Source organism: Taurulus bubalis (assembly GCF_910589615.1).
Source record: "Taurulus bubalis genome assembly, chromosome: 1".
Classification (NCBI taxonomy): Eukaryota; Metazoa; Chordata; class Actinopteri; order Perciformes; family Cottidae; genus Taurulus; species Taurulus bubalis.
The window spans coordinates 18952180-18972956 of NC_136589.1; the positions used below are offsets into that span (position 1 = coordinate 18952180).

Consider the following 20777-nt stretch of genomic DNA (forward strand, 5'->3'; position numbering starts at 1 on the left):
CTGCAGCTTGTGTACTAACGAGGACACGGAAGAGAGATCACATTACTCCTGTACTAGCTGCTCTCCACTGGCTTCATGTAAGAATCGTGTCGAGAATCATATTTAAAATCCTTCTCCCTACCTACAAAGCCTTAACTGGTGATGCCCAATCATGTCTTAACAAGCTTCTAGTGCCATATTACCCAACTAGAGCGTTACGATCACTGAATGCAGGGTTACTTGTGGTTCCCAGAGTGTTAAAAAGTAGGTTGGGGGCTAGAGCTTTCAGTTATCGGGCTCCTCTTCTGTGGAATCAGCTTCCACTTTCAGTCCGGGGGGCAGGCACGGTCACCTCATTTAAGAGTAGACTTAAGACTTTCCTCTTTGATAGCGCTTATAGTTAGGGCCGTTTCAGGCTTATAGTTAGGGCTGGCTCAGGTTTGCTCTGGTCCAGCCCCTAGATATGCTGCTATAGACCTAGACTGCTGGGGGACATCTTAGGATACACTGAGCTCCTCTTCTTCTCCTATCTCTCCTTCTGGATAAACTATTGTCTCTTCAATGCACATTACTAACTCTACTTTCTTTTTCCATGGATTCATGGCTTCCTGCCTACTGCCATGGCCCTGCTGATGGAACCGGCCTGGAACTAGTCCTGCCTGCTGCCATGGCCCTGCTGATGAAACCGGACTGGAACCGGTCCTGCCTGCTGCCATGGCCCTGCTGATGCCGCCCCCTCCCCACCAACACTGACTGTTTGACTTTGGTTTGATAAAAATGTAGTGTAAAACTCTTTAAAAAGTACACAGTAAATATACTTCATATTATTTGTGCAAGTAGTCTCAGAAGTACTAAGGCCAAGATATTAGGTTCATTAAATACTTATGGAAGTGACTGCTGAACCAGTAAAATACCTCTTTCATTGAACAGCTGAAGACAGAGGAAACGTTTCTCCCAGAGAAAAGTCTTTAATATAATAACTGATATTAAAACATTAATTAAACACAACAGGAGGAGGAAGGTGAGGGTCAGAGGTCATCCTGCACAGCTATGGTGGATGCCGTTCCTCTGGAGAACCCGATTGGACAAACTCTCCACCTCCCCCACGTGAACCAGGAGCCGGGCGAGCGAGGTGTTCTGATACAGAGAGAGAGAGAGAGATGTTTAGCTCATAGAAATACTGGAGTGAGATGACATGTGGCGTCATGTAGCGACTTGTGGCAACTCGTGACGACATAAGGCAATATGTGGAATAAAGTGGCGTCACGTGGCGTCATGTGACATCGTGTGGCGACACGTGACATCGTGTGGCGACACGTGACGTCACGTGGCGACACTTGACGTCATGTGGCAACAAGTTACGTCACGTGACGTTGTGTGGCAACAAGTGACTTCATGTGAATTCAAGTAGGGTTGCAAAATTCCGGGAATATTCAAAGTTGGAAACTTTCCACGGGAATTAACAGGAATAAACTGGACATTTTGGGGTAATTTAACTGTATTTACCTTGTCATAAGCAGACATGCATGCAAACATTTATAATACAACTTTTAAAAATGACATTTGACTTGACATTTTGTAAGTAGAACTTTATTCTTTCATCCAACAACAAAAACATGAACGTTGAATAAAAAAGGTGTATTCCCTATGATCACCACCCCCCCAACCCCAATTTTTGTGTGTTTTTCCCTGAATCCTTTCAGGTCTAAATGCTTTCTTCCTGGACCTCATCAACGTCCTCCTAGTCCTCACTGTCCACTTCCTCAACATATGACTCGTCGTCATCTTCGGTGTCACTGTCCAAGCTTGTTGAGGATGGCTCTGTGTCAGGCTCAAAGAGCCTTAGGTTTGCCCGGATGGCCACCAGTTTTTCGACCCTTGCATTGGTGAGCCTGTTGCCAAACAGTAGCCAGTTGCGCTCAGAGGCTGCTGATGTTGGTGGGATTTGGAGGATGATTGAGGCTACAGGCGCAAGGGCCTCAGATCCACAAAGTCCCTTCCACCAGGTGGATGCCCAAATGTGCTGGCACGACTGCCATATTCCATCTCCTTCCCAAAGGCCTTGCTTGGTACGGTACTTTGCCAGACTGCCGAGAACTTTGCCTTCATCAAGACTAAGGTGGAGAGACATAGTAGTTATAACTGTCATACCTCTTTGGGTCCAGCATGTATGCTGCTGCATGTACTGGCTTGATGCAGAACTCTTTGCGCTTCTCCATTGAATTGACCACTGCGGTTTCCTCTGCTTGGAGCAGCAGAGAAGTGGGCAAGGCAGTTTGGATCTCCTCTTGGATCTCAGCAAACATACATTGGACATCTGACAAGATGGCATCATCACTTTCTATCTGGATAATAGCTGCTGCTATTGGTTTGAATATTTTCAGGCTGCTAGTCACTCTTTCCCAAAACACATCATCCAGCAAGATTCTCTTGATGGCACTTTCCATGGCTGCAGACTCGGATATGGCCATCTCTTGCAGAGACTCCTTCCCCTCTAGTAAACTGTTGTACATGATGACAACCCCACCCCATCGAGTGATGCTGGGGAGCTTCAGTGTGGTGCTCTTGTTTTTTTCAGTTTGCTTTGAGAGGTAGATTGCTGAAGCTACCCGTTTTCCCTTCATATATCTAACTAATTGTTACCCTCTCTTAAACAGTGTGTCCATTGTTTTCAGTGCCATGATGTCCTTGAGGAGAAGATTGAGAGCATGGGCAACGCAGCCAATGGGTGCAATGTGAGGATAGGTCTCCACCATGTTTGCCCAAGCAGCCTTCATGTTTGCAGCATTGTCCATAACAAGTGCAAAAACCTTCTTCGGCCCAAGGTCATTAATGACTGCTTTTAGCTCATCGGCAATGTAGGGGCCTGTGTGTCTGTTGTCCTTTGTGTCTGTGTTCTTGTAGAATACTGCCCGACGGGTGGAGATGATGAAGTTTATGATTCCTTGTCCCCGGACATTCGACCACCCATCAGAGATGACTGCAATGCAGTCTGCTTTGTCAATGGTTTGCTTGACCTTTTCTTGCACTCTGCTGAACTCTCCATCCAGCAAATGGGTAGATAGAGCATGTCTGGTGGGAGGTGTGTACGCTATGCGAAGAACATTCAGGAATCTCTTCCAGTAGACATTGTCTGTCAGCATCAGAGGTGAGCCAGTTGCATACACTGCTCTAGCAAAGCATTCATCTACATGGCTACTCTGGCTAGGTACAGTACATCCATTGTGTAAAACAAATTTTGGATTCCAGAATGACCAGGAGCTGTGAAGAGGGTGTCTGATGCAGCTGAATCATTTCCACTTCGAATAGAAGCAGAGGAAGTGGACATCATGTCTGAGGTTTCTTGATTTGAGCCCTGAGGAAACGTTGGGCACTTAACTATGTGCTTCTGCATTTTTGTGGCATTCTAGACATACGTCTTTTTCAGGGGTGGCAAAACCCAACACCATTTCGAAAAGCCACATTGTTACCAGGCCATCAATGGCATAAAATGGTTCAACATAACATAAGACCCATAGAGAAGACGTGATGGGGAATAATATCACATGCTCTCGCGAAAACTTTATCTGCTCGCTCGAGTTATGACTTTTGACAGTGTGGGCGGGAACCTCAATAGCCCTGCTGTAGTGTGATAAGTTGCCCAACTTGCTTGTTGATGGACCCCGAAAGCCGCGAATAAACGAGGTGATGGTGTACTCTCACTGCTGTAAAAAGTTAGTCTTCTGTATACAAATAAACTTGGTATTAAAATGAACATGGCTTCAGTTTACCAAGTAATCAATATGCTAGGTAATGACAGTGTTGGGAAAGTTCACTTTCTACATGAACTAGTTCAGTTCATAGTTCATAATTCATAAATTTTGAACTAAGTTCACAGCTCCAAAAAATGAACTAGTTCAGTTATTTTTTTCAATATGTTGCGAGCTATAATTGAAATCACCATTTGTCTGCAATACCGCTCTTGGCCTCTACGCAACTTGGCGCTCTCACACTTGCCAGGCCTAGGGCTGAAATGTTCAGACGCAACACTGATGACAAAGACGTTCAAAAACAATAGAACGTTTTATGTTTACGTTTATGTTTCTGGCGGACGATGTCTGGCAGACACTGAGCTAGGCATGCATAGTCTTGTTCTCAACTACATTTAAGTTCCCTGTTATATGCTTTTGCAAAAAAACTTAGGCCCATTTTTTTTTCAAAAAAACGACGCGGCGGCGACACGCGGCGGCGACACGCGGCGGCGACACGCGGCGGCGACACGCGGCGGCGACACGCGGCGGCGACACGCGGCGGCGACACGCGGCGTCGAGCGGCGACACGTGGCGTCGAGCGGCGACACGCGGCGTCGAGCGGCGACACGCGGCGTCACGCGGCGTCAAGTGGCGTTGAGCGGTGACACGCGGCGTCGAGCGGCGACACGTGGTGTCATGTGGCGACACGTAGCGTCATGTGGCGACATGTGGCGTCACGTAGAAACTAGTGGCGTCACGTAGAAACTAGTGGCGTCACGTAGAAACTAGTGGCGTCACGTGGCCACATGTGACTGACCAGCTGAGCCAGGCGGTCTCTGGCGCCGTGACTGCAGCGGACCGAGTCCAGCTTCTCATCCAGAGTCTCTATGAAGTCCAGCAGCACCTTCACCAGGTCCACCACGAACCTGAAACCACAGCAGACACATACTGTTCTTTATAGGAGCTACAGCGATGGACCTCAGACCGGGTCTGACCCGGGACCAGCCGGACTCTGCTCAGCCAGGACATTACCTCTGCAGGTGAGCCTGAACGGGCAGGTTGGTGCGACCCAGTGGCCTCAGGAGTCTCTGCCTCAGACTGTTCTGGTCCTTCAGAAGGTTCTGCAGGTGACCGCAGAACACCTGTAACACCTGGAACCTCCGAGCTGCAGAAGATACGTATTATTATATTAATATACACTTTACTAACTTTGGTGGGTTCTCATTTCACCGTATTTCTTTAAAGTTCAACTGGTGAAGAGTATAAAGTCATCAGTTTGAAATAATAAGTTAGTTTGAGCTAATAAGTTTCCTTATGTTTCAGACAGGAAGGGGTTTGAACCCACTGAGGTGGAACGTGTGCGTGATGTCTGCGCTCCTCTTCTCCGTCTGCAGCAGCTCCGTCTGAAGCTGCAGCTGTAAACAAGGATATACAACGTTTATCAATAAACAATTAATTAAGAGGTAAATTATTATATTGTTTTTTTATTTTCAATGAAGCCAGAACTTTTTCTGAAATTTTTTTTTAAACTGATTTTACTTTTAACATTCAAAATTGACGCCTCATTTATTGTCGTTTTGCACATAGAAATATAGTTTTAGTCCACTGAGGCTTTTGTGACATCATTGCAGTATACATAAATAACTAAAATGGATGAATGAATAAACGGATAAATAAATAAACAAATTAATAAATTAATTGATAAATAAATAAACAAATTAATAAATTAATTGATTAATGGATAAATAAATAAAATAAGTTTTGAGTTTGTTAATGACGTAGATGTGATGAGGTTTCTCAGATGAACAGGATGTGATGTCACACTTCAGTCACCTGGTCCAGCTGTCTCTGCGTTCTGATTCGCTGCTCAGCCTCATGCAGCCGAGAGGAGAAGGAGGGGCTCAGTCTGGAGGAGGCGGAGTCTATTTCCTCCTGAGGACAGTTAGAAACGTTCCATATTTACAGAACTGGACATGAGTCCCTGGAACAGGAAGTCTTCTCCATGAATGAAAGACTGAAACATCTGACCTGAGACAAAACGTCTCTGGAGACACATCTGGACAACAAGCTGGCAGCCGGACTCACGGAGAACAGAGACGAGTCCCACTGAAGCATCTGAAACAGAAGTAAAGGGGCTGAAACACAGAAGTAATGTAATGTAATATATATATATATATATATATATATATATATGCTGCAACAACAAGTCGATAAAATTTATCGATAAAAATCGATTAGCAAAAGCATTGGCAACGAATTTCATTATCGATTCGTTGTGTCGCGCGATTATTACGGCAGTCAAAAAGTCGCGGAGAAAAAAAGAAAAGAACGGAGCAGAGCAACTGGCCGCCAGCGTGTCTGAGATTGGAGTGAGAGACTGAGAAACGCTGAGGTTGTGATCTTAAAAAATAGAACATCTTGGATGTGACGTGTCGAGTCTTGGCCAATCAGCGTTAAGATGTCTTCATTTCCCTCAAACTTGTTTTTAATGGAAGCTAGTCAGCTTACTATCACGTAAGTTACAGTGTTTGGGTTGTGTATTGCCGTTAAAGTTACGTTATGTTCCGTTACAGTTCAGTCTTTTTTGTAAAAAAACGTAACGTGGTGAAACATGCTGTAACCCCCTGGTCTGGTTCAGTTCACGCTGTCACTCGTTAACGTTTAATCGGCACACCGGAGGATCTGGCTGCAGGTTGTTTTTTTACTCAAAGTAGACTCAATCAAATCACGTAGTTGGGCTTAGCCAAGAACGTGATTTCGTGGTCGTAAGAAGCCCAGAAGGAAATAGTTTAAGGAAGAGGACTCTGTACATGCAGAGCTGAGATGAAGTGGAGCTGGGCCTGGAGGTTTCGGTCAAAACAGACGTGAGAGGAGCAGTACAGCTTCCCTCTGTCCCAGTGTTTCATACATATTGATAAAGCAGGGCATGCTAAAGCAGCCTCTGCTCCAAGGAGAAAAAAAATTAAAAAAACGGCTCACATTTGGCAGATATAAAGCATACATGTGTATGTTCTTAGTGTCGGTCTATTTTTATTTTATTTTTTTAAATTAACAGCTCAGGGATGTTCAAGGAGCAACCCGTTTGTGCTTTCTGAACATGTGTTGCACTGTGAATTTGCACTGTCACTTCTGTTTTTGAATAAAGGGTTGGAAATTAATGCTTTATAGATTTTTTGCTTTTTTTATCCGATTAATCGAAAAAATAATCAACCGATTAATCGATTATTAAAATAATCGTTAGTTGCAGCCCTAATATATATATATATATATTAGTGATGTGTCCTTTCGTGTCGAGACTTCGATGCGCGTGTCGAGTAATCCAGGTAGATTTTGGTGAAGCGCGTATCGAGGCTTGTGTCGATGACGTATGCGGTGACGTTCGAAGCCTCGCGAGCCGGCCGTACCACGTGACTGATTCAGAAAATGGTTTGTGGGTTTGCCGTGCGATTTGAAATATAAGAGGCAGAGAAACTCAATGGATTTCCCCCCCTTCCTCTCTGTACCCAACTTCATGTGTGCCTGTGAAAGGGTATTTTATAAAGCAGGCAAAATAGTCTCAAAAAGCCCAGCACTGTGGAAAGGTTCTTATTTTTTTTTAAATTGGACACATCAACATGAACTAGTGGAGACGAGGCTCAAAACACCAATCCTCTGACTGAAAGTTGGATATTCTAACCACTGACCCAGTCACATCACAACCCTCTCCCAATTGGTTTCGAGTTTTGATTTTGACCCTGCCAATATATCATAAAGATAGACATAATATTAATAAGTTAATAATTGATTATTGGCGTCACAAACATAATTTATTAAATTTAAAGCTTCACACACCAAAGCCATGGTGTCGTTATGATCACTCTGCCTGTTTTACATCTATTGTCCACTTGGTGGCGCAGTGGAGCAAATGAAGCGCCATGAAGCTCCGGTTCAATATATATATATATATATATATATATATATATATATATATATATATATATATATATATATACACACACACACACACACATATACACACATATTAGAGAGAGAGAGAGAGAGAGAGAGGGAGGGAGAGAGAGAGATACACACACGCGCACACACACTACATACATATATTGTGAACGCGGTCTGTTCGCCGACACGAAGCTTAACAGAACACGTGGGTGCTTCTTGTTCTTTCTTCTTCTTACCTTTAAGATGGACTGAGCCTCTCAAACATCAACATCGGCTCCACCTGAACCCGCTCAAAGCAGCTGCTGCTTCTTCTGCTCCTTCTTCTTTTGTGTTTACCGGAAGCTGTCGCTTTACCGCCCCCTCGTGGAGGGAGTTGCTTCATACAGGATTGTTCTTTAAACTCTTTATTCTTCTTTATTTATCGTGTCGTTTCTCTCTGACTCGTTTTCATCACGTGTTCAATGTTCACGCGCAAGAAATAAAATCACATAATAAACGTAATAAAAAATACCTTTTGAGTAAACGCACCTGTAGTCCTCACGCAGACCTGGTGGTGGCGGTAATGCGCCCGGAAGCTGTTCACCAACCGCCAATAAAAACCCACAGAAGAAGGAGAGCAGGGTCTCCTCCTAGTTGGCTGTCGATTATCTGCCCAAACAAACAGAGAACTGGTGGCTAGGAAGCGACATTTTAATGCGCATGTGAGTTTAGAAACCCTGGTTTCCTGTTTGTGGAGTTGCTAGCGTGTATAGTAGTTAGCGTGTGTCGTTCATGAGTGTGTAGTTCGTGTGTGTTATTTAGTTACACAACTCAACAGTGTTGAACTCAAATGTCCTGTCGTCATTTAAAAATGATTGGTAATAAGCTGTTGTCATAAAACGAGCTCCTCCAGGCTGTTGCTCGTTTTTGACGACTATCTTATTCTGCAGTGACGTCACCGCGTGAGCTCATTAACACCGCAAAAGAAGAGGATCAGCTGTACCCCGGACTCTCACTGAGCTGCTGTAGGTCGAGAGGGTGGAGCTGCTCCTCCGCTGTGTTTGTGCCCGCAGGGAGAGAGAGACAGACAGGTTCCTGGCTCCGGGGTCCAGATGGGGAACAGTGCCCTGAAGTCTCACCTGGAGACCTCCCAGAAGACCGGCGTGTTCCAGCTGACGGCGAAGGGGCTGCTGGAGGTGAGACGCCCGACGATGTCATTGTGTTTACGGGAAACATTATTGTGATGACACAAAAACAATCAGCTGTTTTACCCAAAACGCAAAGAAACAGAAGTCGCCACAGGGCCATTAACGTGTGCTGCGATTGGTCAGTGTGTCAGTACTCCCTCTGGAACTGAAGCTCACTGATAAACCGTACAACCGCATCGCTGAACCTTTTTCAGCGCCGTGATCAGCTGTTAAACTAAACAGCAGCCGTAGGTACCAAATCCACGGCCCGCCGCTGATGCATGCATACACACACATGTACATACATGCATACGTGTATGTATATATGTATGTATGTATCTAAGATGTTATAGATGTTAACTATATACAGCAGGCCTATTCAACTAGCGGCCCAAGGGCTGGATACGGCCCATTTAAATGTAACTATGGCCCGCAAGACTGCCTGCAAATCAGTATAGCTTGGTAAGGAAAAATAAAACTAACGGACATATCCTCTTTCATACATTGAGATGCCTAACCCAGAGCCATTGAGTTTCACTGTTGCCTCAACCAAACCTCTATGGTTACATCTTTATGTTACGTCAATGGTTGACTCCCGTTGACTCCCAAAATGGCGCCTGTGACTGGCTGTGCCATGGCTCGCCTCCTGCTGTATAGTTTTTTTTTTTTTTTAATGGTCATCTTTACAACATATGTGATCATATCAGCCCGTATTTCAAATGGATGCGTCTCTGCGTTACGGATCTACGATATGGACTCTCTGTTTCGTATCAAAGAGTCGGTGGAGGGCTTGTTTGATACACGGAGCAGGTACAAACAGGCGTCCCCCCCTCCCTTTATCATCGACCCCAACTCACCTGAGTACTTGCTGCTTTGTCGGACCCCGGGCAAAGTCCGCAAGAAATCGAGGAAAAGAGGCTCGTGTTCCGGAGTCCAGGTCAAGCGAAGACGCGCTGCAGCACGCCTGGGCTCTGCCATCCTCGGCCATGGAGAACGCGCAAGGTGTCTGCACCGGATCCCTCTCCTCAATGTGTGTGATAGCACATCCACGCTGCCGCCTGCTTGGACCACAACGAAAGCCCTGGAGCCTACACAGCGTTGGAGTAGTGGCCAGTGGTCTTCAGCGCCTCCACGCTCTTCCATATTTACACCGGTTTTGCCCACACGGTCCAGCTGGAGCCCACGTGACCGCTGGACATGCCTTCGACAAATCCCGCTGTGCTCTGCGGACAGTGCCCCCTTGACGTCATCAACTTTGCATATCGGCCTGTTGAATGCCCGGTCTATTGCAAATAAATCCTTCTCTCTGAATGATCTTTTCACAAGAGAAAAGTTGGATTTAATGTGTCTTTCGGAGACATGGCAGAGAGAGGAAGAGTTTATTCATCTAAATCAGGGGTCTCAAACTCGCGGCCCGCGGGCCAATTGCGGCCCGCTAGCCGATATTTTGTGGCCCCCTACTTGACATCAAAGTTTCGTGTTAGTGCGGCCGACGCGTTTTTCTGAGGTCCGCGCGCGTAAGATAACGTTTACTGGACGTTTCTATTAATAGCTCCGTGAAAAAACGGAGTAGAAAAAAGATTCAGATGCTGCTGGATGCGCCAAAGTCTGGAGGTTCTGCCCCACTTCTCTGTGTGATCATACGTGCCTCTCATAGGAGCTCACAGCCTGAGGCGTCTGTGTCGAGCTCCACCTTTCACCTGATTTGTTGATTCAGGTGTCAGTCGACATTTTGTGTGAAACTACCCAATGAACACTCAGGAAATCCCTGAGGACCCACCCACCCACATACGCTGCAAAGATACACTGTTTTTTATTCAGACAGACAACACACTACCACCTGAGGAAAAAAAGACCTTTTGGTGTTCTAAAAAATCAACACTGTCCACAGAGAGACGGCAGCTCTGCTCCGCTCAGCTGTTCAGTTTTACTCTGCGCTAGACACACGACCATGCGCTGGTTAAGAGTACACAGTACACACATACATAGTACATATGTTGTTCTGAAAACTGTTCTTGAAAAAACGAAACTGAAACATGCACATTGTGTAAACATTGTAAATAGTTTTTTTTTTTTATAGAACATATTTTGACTCAAATATATAGTAAATATTTTTGTTTGAAAACAAAAACTGTTGTAATATTAATGTTTCATGTGCACACACCCCATGAAGCTTGATCTGTAGTATGAAGTCATTTCTCAGTCCCGAGTCTGTTGCAAATGGATCTTATTGACTTGCAGTGCAACAGAGATCTAAAAGCTAAATTCAGAGGCACAAGGAAAACCAGACATGACTGGACCATTTCTGAGAGAATTGCCTCCATCCTTCCCTGAGCTGACAAAAGTGATCAGTCGGGTCATGTACCTTTTTGGAAGCACACATCTGTGAGAAACCTTTCTTGACTATGAACTTTAATAAATGCAAGTACAGGTCCAGGCTTAGTGATGCCCATCGTGAAGCTGTACTCAGGGTTTCACTGTGACCTGGATTAGGGTCAATGTGGCTCAGCTGTGTGAGCAGAAGCGCTGCCAGGTGTCTGGCAAGAAATAGAATAAAGTACAAATGTATTCAGGTTTTGCATTTGTTGGTTCGATGCAGTTTCAATAAGTTATTTTAAAAAATAAAATATATTTGCACTGTTAAATATTATTATAAAAATGTATAGAAACTGCTGGACGAAAATATGTTATGAATGTAAAAAAAAATGTTGCGCTTTCTGTGTGGCCCTCCGGTGAGATCACAATACCAGTGGTGGCCCCAAGCCAAATTGAGTTTGAGACCCCTGATCTAAATGAACTTTGTCCTGCTGGCTGCTCTGCTGTCGGGAAGCCCCGCCCCTGTCGTCGTGTGGGGGGGGGGGGTCTGGCTATTGTATACAGGGACAGTTGCACATGCAAAGTGACCCAGACCCAGGAATTCACTTCATTTGAGTCCCAGATGGTCAAGGTGGGTTCTTCAAATCAATTCTACTGTGTATTATCTATCTATCGTCCTCCTGGTTCTGCTGCTGTGTTTTTGAAGGATTTTAGTGACTTTTTATCCTCCATAATAAAGTTGGATTCTGTTCTAATCCTTGGAGATTTTAACCTTCATGTTGATGACAGCTCATCTTCCTCCGCAAAGGAACTTTTAACTTTGACTGAAGTTTTTAATTTTGAGCAACATTTTTCTGAGCCCACACACCAAAAAGGCCATATTTTAGACTTGGTTTTTACGCTTGGCCTAGGCCTCTCAAATGTGTCTGTACAGAACGTCCATTTGAGTGATCATTGTCTTGTTTTGTTTGACCTACACTTCAGCCCTGAGCCTAAGCCCTTAGAAGTTAGGTCTCAGAGGCGTGTTATCTCTGCTAATACTGGAGACAGTTTTTCTGCTATGTTTGACCCTCTTCTGTTCATGGATTGCCTCAATGTGGACAATTTCATTCACTGTTTCACCAATCACTGTGTTATTATTCTGGATCAGGTGGCACCTGTTAAATCAAACTTGTCAATACAGAAAAAAGGGTGCTCTTGGGCAAATGAAGATACCCTGAGTCTGAAGAGACTATGCCGAAAGACTGAGCGTCTGTGGAAATCCACTAATCTTGAGGTGCACATACTTATTGTCAGGGATCTTGTGTCCTCATACAATGAGATGGTGGAAAATGCCAGATCTGACTATATTCGTCAGCTGGTAGCAGTAAATAAGAAAAACCCTAAAGTGTTGTTTGACACGATCAATTTGCTTGTATGTCCTGCTGCTCCAATTACCCCTGTCTTGTGTGAAGCTGACAGCAATGCATTGTTGAGATTTTTCACTGACAAAATTAGGATGATCAAGGAGAAAATCCCTCCTCTTTTGTGTGGAACCCCTGCTGTCATTGAGCCTGTCTCCAGCTTGTGGTCCTCATTCAAGTCTGTGACTCTTGCTGATATCTCGGCACTGGTGTCCAAGATGAAACCCTCCTCTTGCTCATCCGACGTCCTTCCGTGTAGGCTCTTTGTGAAAGTGTTTGGTGTAATTGGCCCCTGGGTTACCAAAATGGTTAACCTCTCTCTTTCTACAGGTCTGTTTCCCAATACATTTAAGCATGCCATAGTGGAGCCAATACTTAAAAAGACAGGATTAGACCCGACTGACCTCAGTAATTTCAGGCCTATTTCAAAGCTTCCACTCTTGTCCAAGATCCTAGAGAAGGTGGTCGCTGAACAGCTGTCATTATTCCTGGATCAAAGTAACATCCATGAGACGTTTCAGTCTGGTTTCCGCCAACATCACTCTACAGAGACAGCCTTACTGAAAGTGTCCAATGACATTATGATGTCTGCTGATTCGGGAAAGTGCACTGTTCTAGTTCTCTTAGATCTGTCCTCAGCTTTTGACACCATTGACCACCAGATCCTGCTGAGTAGACTGAGGGATGAAGTAGGGCTGTCAGGGTCAGTTTTACATTGGTTCTCGTCATACCTATCTGGGCGTAGCTTTAGTGTCACAGCTAATCAAATAAGGTCTGAGTCAGCAGATCTGTTGTGTGGAGTCCCTCAAGGTTCTGTTTTGGGGCCTGTCTTATTCTTGTTATATTTGATCCCCTTGGGAAAAATCATCCAGAGATTTTCTGATGTTTCGTACCACATGTTTGCTGATGATATTCAGCTTTACTGCTCTTTCAAGCCGACTGAGCTTCAGAGGCTAAATTCCTTAGTTCATTGCTTGATGGAGATAAAACAATGGCTAAGTGATAATACCTTGCAGCTAAATGTGGACAAAACGGAAACACTGGTTATTGCCCCTGATGACTTAATTCCAGGGATTAACCAGTACCTAGGTGACTTGGGCCAGTCTCTTAAACCGAGCCTAAGAAACCTGGGTGTTGTATTGGACAAAGACATGTCATTAGTGCAACACTGCAAACAGCTGACCAAAAATTGTTTTTTCCAGCTGAGGAACATCTCCAAACTTAGGAAAATGGTGTCACAAAATGATTTGGAGCTGATCATTCATGCATTTGTGTCTTCACGTTTAGACTACTGTAATAGTTTAGTTTCATGTCTAAACAAGAAGGAGCTGTCTCGTCTGCAGTTAGTGCAAAACTCTGCAGCGAGAATCCTGACCCACTCTAATAGGAGGACACACATCTCCCCTATTCTCAAAGCACTTCATTGGCTGCCAGTTTCCTTTAGGATCAATTTTAAAATTCTGGTTTTAACTTTTAGAGCTTTACATGGTCAGGCTCCACCGTACATCAATGATCTGATCCAGCCTTACACACCAGCTCGGGCTCTGAGGTCTTTGGGTCAGAATCTGCTGATGGCTCTGCGCTCCGGTCTGGCTGCTCACTGAAACACCTGCGCTAGCTGACGCTACCATTAAGCTGCGAAATGTGTCTCTCAAAGCCGAAGCGTCGTAAAGTTGACTGTGAAAACCGCCAATTTCAAAGTGAATTGACTGAAAAGTATTTATTTACTTTGCCAGCCGTAATGAGCAACAAACCAATGTGTTTATTGTACAGCGAATCCATTGCTGTAATGAAAGAATACAATGTAAAGAGGCACTACAAGTCGAATCATGGCTCATTTTCGAACAGTTTTCCCGAGGGCTCTGATGAACGGAGGAGGAAAGTAAATGGACTGTTAGCATCTTTTCAACGAGGTCAGTGTGCCCTTATTCGCTTTCGCACGGAACCAGAGAGAGCCATGATAGCATCTCTACGCGTAGCCTGGACACTAGCCAGACAGAAGAGGCCCTTTACCGAGTCGGAGACTGTTAAACTCTCCGCAGACTGGAGCTACTGGCAACGGATGTCGAAGGGAAGCTTTTGGAAAACCGTCGAAAGGAGAGCTTATGTCTATCGCTGTGGATGAATCGACTGACTGTACCGACATGGCACAGCTGTGCACATATGTGAGGTTTTATGATGGAGTGCGCGTTCGGGAGGAACTACTGGGGCTCGTTCCGCTGGCGCTGCTAATACTAACAATGTTTGGATCCACCTACACATGTGAGCCTAGCTTTTCTCACATGAATGCAATCAAAACAAGGGCACGTTGCTCCATGACCAATGAAAAGCTACACAAGTGTCTCAGGGTTGCCCTTACTACTTATGAGCCAAACTATGTTGAAATTGCCAAATCACGGCAATGCAATTTTTCTCACTGAGTCAAACAGGCTCAAAACCACATAGGTCTGATAAGTAAGGTAGTTGTGTAGTAGTAAAATACCCTGACTGAGGCACGTGATGCTATCAAACTGAAAATGCACAGAATAAAAATCTGTTTTATGGTTCAGCAGGCTCCCTTTTGGTTTGTCTGGAGTTTTAGTTTTTACCTTTAACAAATATGGACATGAACCTGCTATATGCACCTTATTTTTGGCTTGTTTATGATAATATCATGGGTCGGCCCATTTGTTGTTAATCTGGTGGATGCTGTTTAACCAGAATCATCTGGCTGTTTGTGTTTATGGATATGAACCTGCAAAGCACCTTATTTCTGCTTGGAAATGTTGTTGAAGGCTTATTTACTATTATTGTGATGGATACTGTTTTAAGATGTTCAGTTTACATCATGCATTTTGGGATATGGACCTGCTGTAACTACCTAATTTCTGCTTGGAATTGTTTTTGATAGTTTCCTGAACAGGCTCATTTATTGTTAATCTGATATCTGAATACTATTATACTATTTTCAAATAGTTTTCTACATTTGTGGATATGGACATGTCAGAAAAACTGTCTCATTTTTTGTTTGTTTTCTATGTAACTTTTGCACTTCTGTATCAAAGCTTGATAGCATTCCTGTGTTATGGAATGACAGTCTGTAACTGATTATATAAAGTGGAAGAAAAGAGATGTGTGTGTGTGTGTGTGTGACTGTTTACCTGTGGAAATATACATTACTGTTTTTCATTTTAGCCATTATTTGATCAATATTCTGTGCGGCCCTCACACCCCCCGTGATTTTCTTATTCGGCCCACTTGCTCCTGAAGTTGTATAGCCCTGATATACAGTTTCAGTTTGAGCGTCGGTTGGAGAAGATGTTAACTTTCTGGCTTACAAACCAAATAATTTGGCTAAATAACAATAATTACGTTGACTGGATAATGAAACCCGTTTACAGAGCGACGGCAGCTTAACGTGTTCACGTTTCAGTTCCCAGAGGAGCTGCAGAGACTCACCGCCAACCTGCGGACGGTGGATCTGTCCGGCAACAAGATCGAGGTTCTTCCCGCCAACATCGGTAACTTCCTGCAGCTCAGGAGTCTGACGCTCCACTCCAACCGACTGGGTGAGGGTCCACGATCCCAGTCTGCTGCTGTTGTTTGGTTCAGTTCTACACTGGACGAGGTCTTTAAAACATGGTGGTCAACAGACGTGGTTCTAGTATGATCCGGTCCTCCACATTAATCTCTAGAGGTTTCTGTCCTCAGCCAGTCTCCCCAGTGAAATCGGGAAGCTGAGGAAGCTGGAGACTCTGAGTCTGAATGGGAACCGGATCCAGCAGCTGCCCCCCACTCTGGGCCAGCTTAAAGCTCTGCGGACCCTCAACCTGTCTGGGAACCAGTTCTCAGAGTTCCCCCCCGGACTGGGAACCCTGAGGCACCTGGACCTGCTGGACCTGTCCCGCAACAAAATCCGGAACGTCCCCCCAGCCGTGTCCGAGCTGCAGACCATCGAGATCAACCTCAACCAGAACCAGGTACATCCAGTCTCCCGGTACTGGACTCTAGTCCGGTTCACATTCAGACTCGGGTCTGAAGTAATCCAGTCCTCCTCCCGATCCAGATCTCGGTGCTTTCGGCGGACGTTTCCCTGTGTCCCCGTCTGAAGGTCCTCCGTCTGGAGGAGAACTGCCTGGAGCTGTCCTCCATCCCTCAGTCCATCCTGGGGGACTCCCAGGTGTCCTTGTTCTCAGTGGAGGGGAACCTGTTCGAGGTGAAGGACCTCAGAGACCTGGAGGGCTACAACAAGGTCAGAACCACTTCCTGTTACGCTACATTCAGGGCCTGTTGGAGAAACCAAGGAGTTTATAGAGTAGACAGCATGTCTCTGAACAGTCTGTAATGGGTTATAACGTTCTCTGATGGTCTGTAATTATTTCTTGATAAATAGTTTATTTAATAAGGGGACAGTGCACATTAATAAAAACATTAGCCAAGAGGCTATTTTTCATCTGTAGTCCCAAGAGGCAGATGTTAAAACTAACCTAAAAACAGAAATAAGATTAAATATACAAGGATTATAAAATGTTGACGTGTTTACAATGTGTGCACAACAGTTAAACACAGCGAGGAAAAAAAACAATAAAAGACAGGTAGATGATGGTCGACCGGGAAAGTCAAGACAGACAGGGTTCGTACGGTTATGAAAAACCTGGAAAAGTCATGGAATTTTAAAATGGTCATTTCCAGGCCTGGAAAAGTCATGGAAAAAATAAAATCCCAAAGGTTTTGGAAAAGTCATGGAAATTTGTTGTATTCATATGTTCATGTTGATCATTTACGCTGCGTTTGAACTAATGAATATGCTTTTAAAAGAAATATACAAGCAGTCATACGCTTTCATTCTCGCAGCGCGAATTATTATGAACGCACCTTATCAGGTGACATGCCGACCGCTTTCCTGAGCTACTGTGATAGCAACAGTAGCTCGGTTCGCGAGCGGTCGAGATAATCCACTATGCCAGGGAAGTGTAGATTCAACAATGCTTGGCTACACATGGAAAGATACAGGTCATGGGTTACAACCGACAAAGACCCGGGACGAGCCAAATGTAGATCGTGTGGAGGCTGAACCTTTGACATTTCCAACATGGGGGGCGGCATTAACTAGCCTTGCGAAAGGGAGCCGACATCAGAGCGCTGCTGCTAGCGTAGCTACAGCGACCCCCATCACCGGCTTTCTTGCCAACTGCTACACCGAGCGTGCTGCTTGCTTCGGCTAACAAGCAGGTGGCGCTAACTGATGACGCAGTAATAAAAAATTAAGTATTTACTGCGGAGGTAATGTGGGCACTAAAAGTTACCAATTCGCATTTTTCTTTTAGATCATCCGAAGATGCCAGTCTGCTATTTTGCCGGGTGTTCCCCGACAGCCAGATCGCGGCACAATTTGCTTGTGTCGAAAGCAAATGTTCTTATCTCTGCTCATTTGGGCTCGCTCCCCACTTTAAGAGTCTCACGTTGTCCAACGTGTTGACGCAAAGGGCCTATGTCATTTTATTTGATGAAAGCCTGAACCACTACTTACAGTCCAAACAGATGGATTTGCACGTGAGGCTATGGGATGGCGCCATGGTGAAGACTAAATACATCGGCTCTGAGTTCATGGGCCATTCAACTGCCCTTGATGTCGTTGGGAAAATGACCAACCTGCTGTCAGAGATTGGAGTCAACAACCTTATTCAAATCTCTATGGACGGCCCGAATGTGAACTGGAAAGTGTTTGAAATACTTCAGAAGAGTGTGCAAAAGGATGTGGGAAAGTTGCTTGTCAATATTGGTTCATGTGGGTTGCATATACTCCACAACTCATTCAGAGATGGGTGCAAATCTACAGGTTGGGAAGTTGAACACGTACTCTCCAGCATTTACTGGCTGTTCCACGACTGCCCTGCTCGTCACGAAGATTTTGTGACGGCAACTGGTCATGGACAGGCCAGTGTTGAGCGTGGATTCTCAATCAACAAAGAAATTATTGTAGAGAATCAGGAGAAGTCCCTGGTGGCTCAGAGGCTCATCGTCGACCATGTCAGGTCTGTTGGGGGCCTAAATAAGGTAGACGTCACCAAAGAGCTGTTGCTTTCAGCTGCAAGAGCCAGGCAGGAGTATCATGAGTACTTGGATGGAGAGAAGAGAAAGGAGAGGCATGGACCTGAAAAGAAAAGCCATCACAGATGAGCTGGATGACTTAAAAAAGAAGAGGGCAAGAATGGAAATTGATATTAGCGCACTTCAAAAATCAGCAGATGAATATGCTGAGAAAGCAGAAGCTCCCAGCAAACTGACCACCACCAAATCTAACAACTTCCGCCGAACGGCAAAATAGAAGAAGGTAGATGCAAAGCTTGAACAAATGAAATGCTAAGTTGGCAAGTTACCTTTCTGTTAAGTTCCCGTGGACAGTAAAGCACTTCTTTCATTACAACTTGTTCAGGTTGCCGCCAGCTATTCTCCCTTACGATGTGTATGTCTGTCTGTGTGTGTTATACACAAAGCACTTATGTTGTTTTATAAACCTGTTTAAATGTTAAATTTGTTTTGGTTTAAAGTGTTAGTTGCCAACTAAAAGGGAACGCAATGTGTGCACTAGCTGGATGCTACTGAATGCATGTCAACCAGAGTATATAAATGTTTATTCTTTTGATCAAGCTATTGTCTCTCATTCATTTGTCATTTAAGGTATGCTTTTGGAATTCTCATTGTTAGTTTAAATACTACATTTTCTCACTTTTTCATGTTTACACCGAGATTTACACAAAACAATTGGTCACGGAAATTTGGTTTAAAGTCATGGAAATCCATTGGTCAAAATGTGTAAGAACCTTGAACAGAAAACCGCGGACAATAGACGAACAGAGGAAAAGTACAACACGGTCAGAAATAGGACAGCAAGGAGCAGTTATGCTCTAGTGCTGACAGAGCTGGGCACCAATCAACCATTTCTTGAGTTGAGCCTTAAAAGAGCTGTATGTCCGTAGATCTTGAATAGTCCCTTTGTAGATCTTTAATCGTCCCTGGAATGGAGGTCCAGTCTAGTGCAGCTTGTACAGAAAATGCAGACTGACTGAAAGCACTTTTCCTGAGTGGGATAATGCAATCCACTCTTGCTGCACTTCTTGTGAGCCGGTATCCAGTAGTTTGTGTAATAACAAATTGTTTACTCGATTACAGACCTTTTTCACCTGAGATTTGAATGATAATTTGGAATCAAAAAGTACTCCAAGATACAAGAAACCTGTAGCCTCTCCCAAGATACAAAAACATCCGGCTCTACACTACCAGAGCTTGTCTTGGTAAAAAACATACACACTGTTTTGATACATTAAGTTGTAAACAGCATTGCTTTAACCGTGCAGTTACATGAACCATGGAGTTAGTGAGTTAATTTGCAACTTGTCCCATTTTTGTATCCATATAAGTAAATTACAGTGTCGTCTGCATACATTTGGATATTTGCATCAGGACATGCTGATGGCAGATCATTGATGTATAAAGAAAATAGCAATGGGCCCAGGACCGATCCTTGTGGGACGCCTGTGGACAAATGGTGGGCAGTAGATAGATTGTTCTGTATTTGGACATTGATCTATTTAGCAAATACGATTCAATCCATTTAAATGTACCTGAGGAGAAATTGTAGCTGACCAACTTGGACAAAAGAACACTATGATTAACAGTGTCAAATGCCTTCTTGAGATTAAGAAATGCAACTCCAACAACACCCCCTTTGTCCAATGGAAATTAGATATTTTTATTTATTTATTTTCTGTGAAGAAACTGGTGGCTGTCTCAGTAGAATAATTGGCTCTGACGCCGAATTGCATTGGATGAAGGGCAAAAGGACTGTTATTTAAATGGCAGATAATTTGCTCAGCTACCAACTTCTCTGCAACCTTTGATACTGTTGGCAGGATACTGATGGGTCTGTAACTAGAGGTAGAAAGGGGAACTCCATTTTTTAAATGCTGGAACAACAGCAGCCGACTTCCAAACAGTCGGCTAATGGTTTCTCCCTCATGGTCCCTGGTGGTCTGTAATGATTTATATTGGTCTCTGATGGTCTTTGACGGTTTCTAATGGTCTCTGTTGTTCCCCCTTCAGTACATGGAGCGTTTCACGGCCACCAAGAAGAAGTTCCTCTGAAAACCTTCAGCGGCGAGGCTGAACCGTGCAGCGTCGTGGGCAGCCGAGCCGAGCGATAATTTAGATAATTATTCCTGGGTATGAGACAAACTCTAATAGTAACCGTATATTTAATCAATTAG

The 20777-nt window shown here is 44.4% G+C and overlaps 2 protein-coding genes across 2 annotated transcripts; one reads left to right on the plus strand and one right to left on the minus strand.

The window, feature by feature from the left end:
• Nucleotides 1-923: 923 nt before the first annotated feature.
• haus2 (HAUS augmin like complex subunit 2) lies at nt 924-7974 on the minus strand. The gene is made up of 7 exons (XM_079231610.1): nt 7883-7974; nt 5739-5825; nt 5544-5642; nt 5056-5125; nt 4743-4875; nt 4528-4636; nt 924-1116 (listed from the first exon to the last, which is right to left on the minus strand). The coding sequence occupies exons 2-7, from the start codon at nt 5823-5825 to the stop codon at nt 1015-1017; spliced, it is 600 nt and encodes a 199-aa protein (XP_079087736.1). The 5' UTR covers nt 7883-7974; the 3' UTR covers nt 924-1014.
• Nucleotides 7975-8265: 291 nt separating this feature from the next.
• On the plus strand, nt 8266-20771 carry lrrc57 (leucine rich repeat containing 57). Its single transcript, XM_079222597.1, has 6 exons — nt 8266-8347; nt 8576-8821; nt 15944-16079; nt 16222-16490; nt 16577-16762; nt 20614-20771. Exons 2-6 carry the CDS (start codon nt 8738-8740, stop codon nt 20653-20655), a joined length of 717 nt encoding a protein of 238 aa, XP_079078723.1. The 5' UTR covers nt 8266-8347; nt 8576-8737; the 3' UTR covers nt 20656-20771.
• The last annotated feature ends 6 nt before the right edge of the window (nt 20772-20777 follow it).

Bases quoted from the DNA above. Each gene is read 5' to 3' on its own strand.
- haus2 (XM_079231610.1), bottom strand. From the start codon at position 5,825: ATGCTTCAGTGGGACTCGTCTCTGTTCTCCGTGAGTCCGGCTGCCAGC. The intron at 5,643-5,738 runs GTCAGATGTTTC...AACTGTCCTCAG, and splicing joins CCAGAGACGTTTTGTCTCAG to GAGGAAATAGACTCCGCCTC. The intron at 5,126-5,543 runs GTGACTGAAGTG...CCTTGTTTACAG, and splicing joins CGCAGAGACAGCTGGACCAG to CTGCAGCTTCAGACGGAGCT.
- lrrc57 (XM_079222597.1), top strand. From the start codon at position 8,738: ATGGGGAACAGTGCCCTGAAGTCTCACCTGGAGACCTCCCAGAAGACC. The intron at 16,491-16,576 runs GTACATCCAGTC...CTCCCGATCCAG, and splicing joins TCAACCTCAACCAGAACCAG to ATCTCGGTGCTTTCGGCGGA. The intron at 16,763-20,613 runs GTCAGAACCACT...TTCCCCCTTCAG, and splicing joins ACCTGGAGGGCTACAACAAG to TACATGGAGCGTTTCACGGC.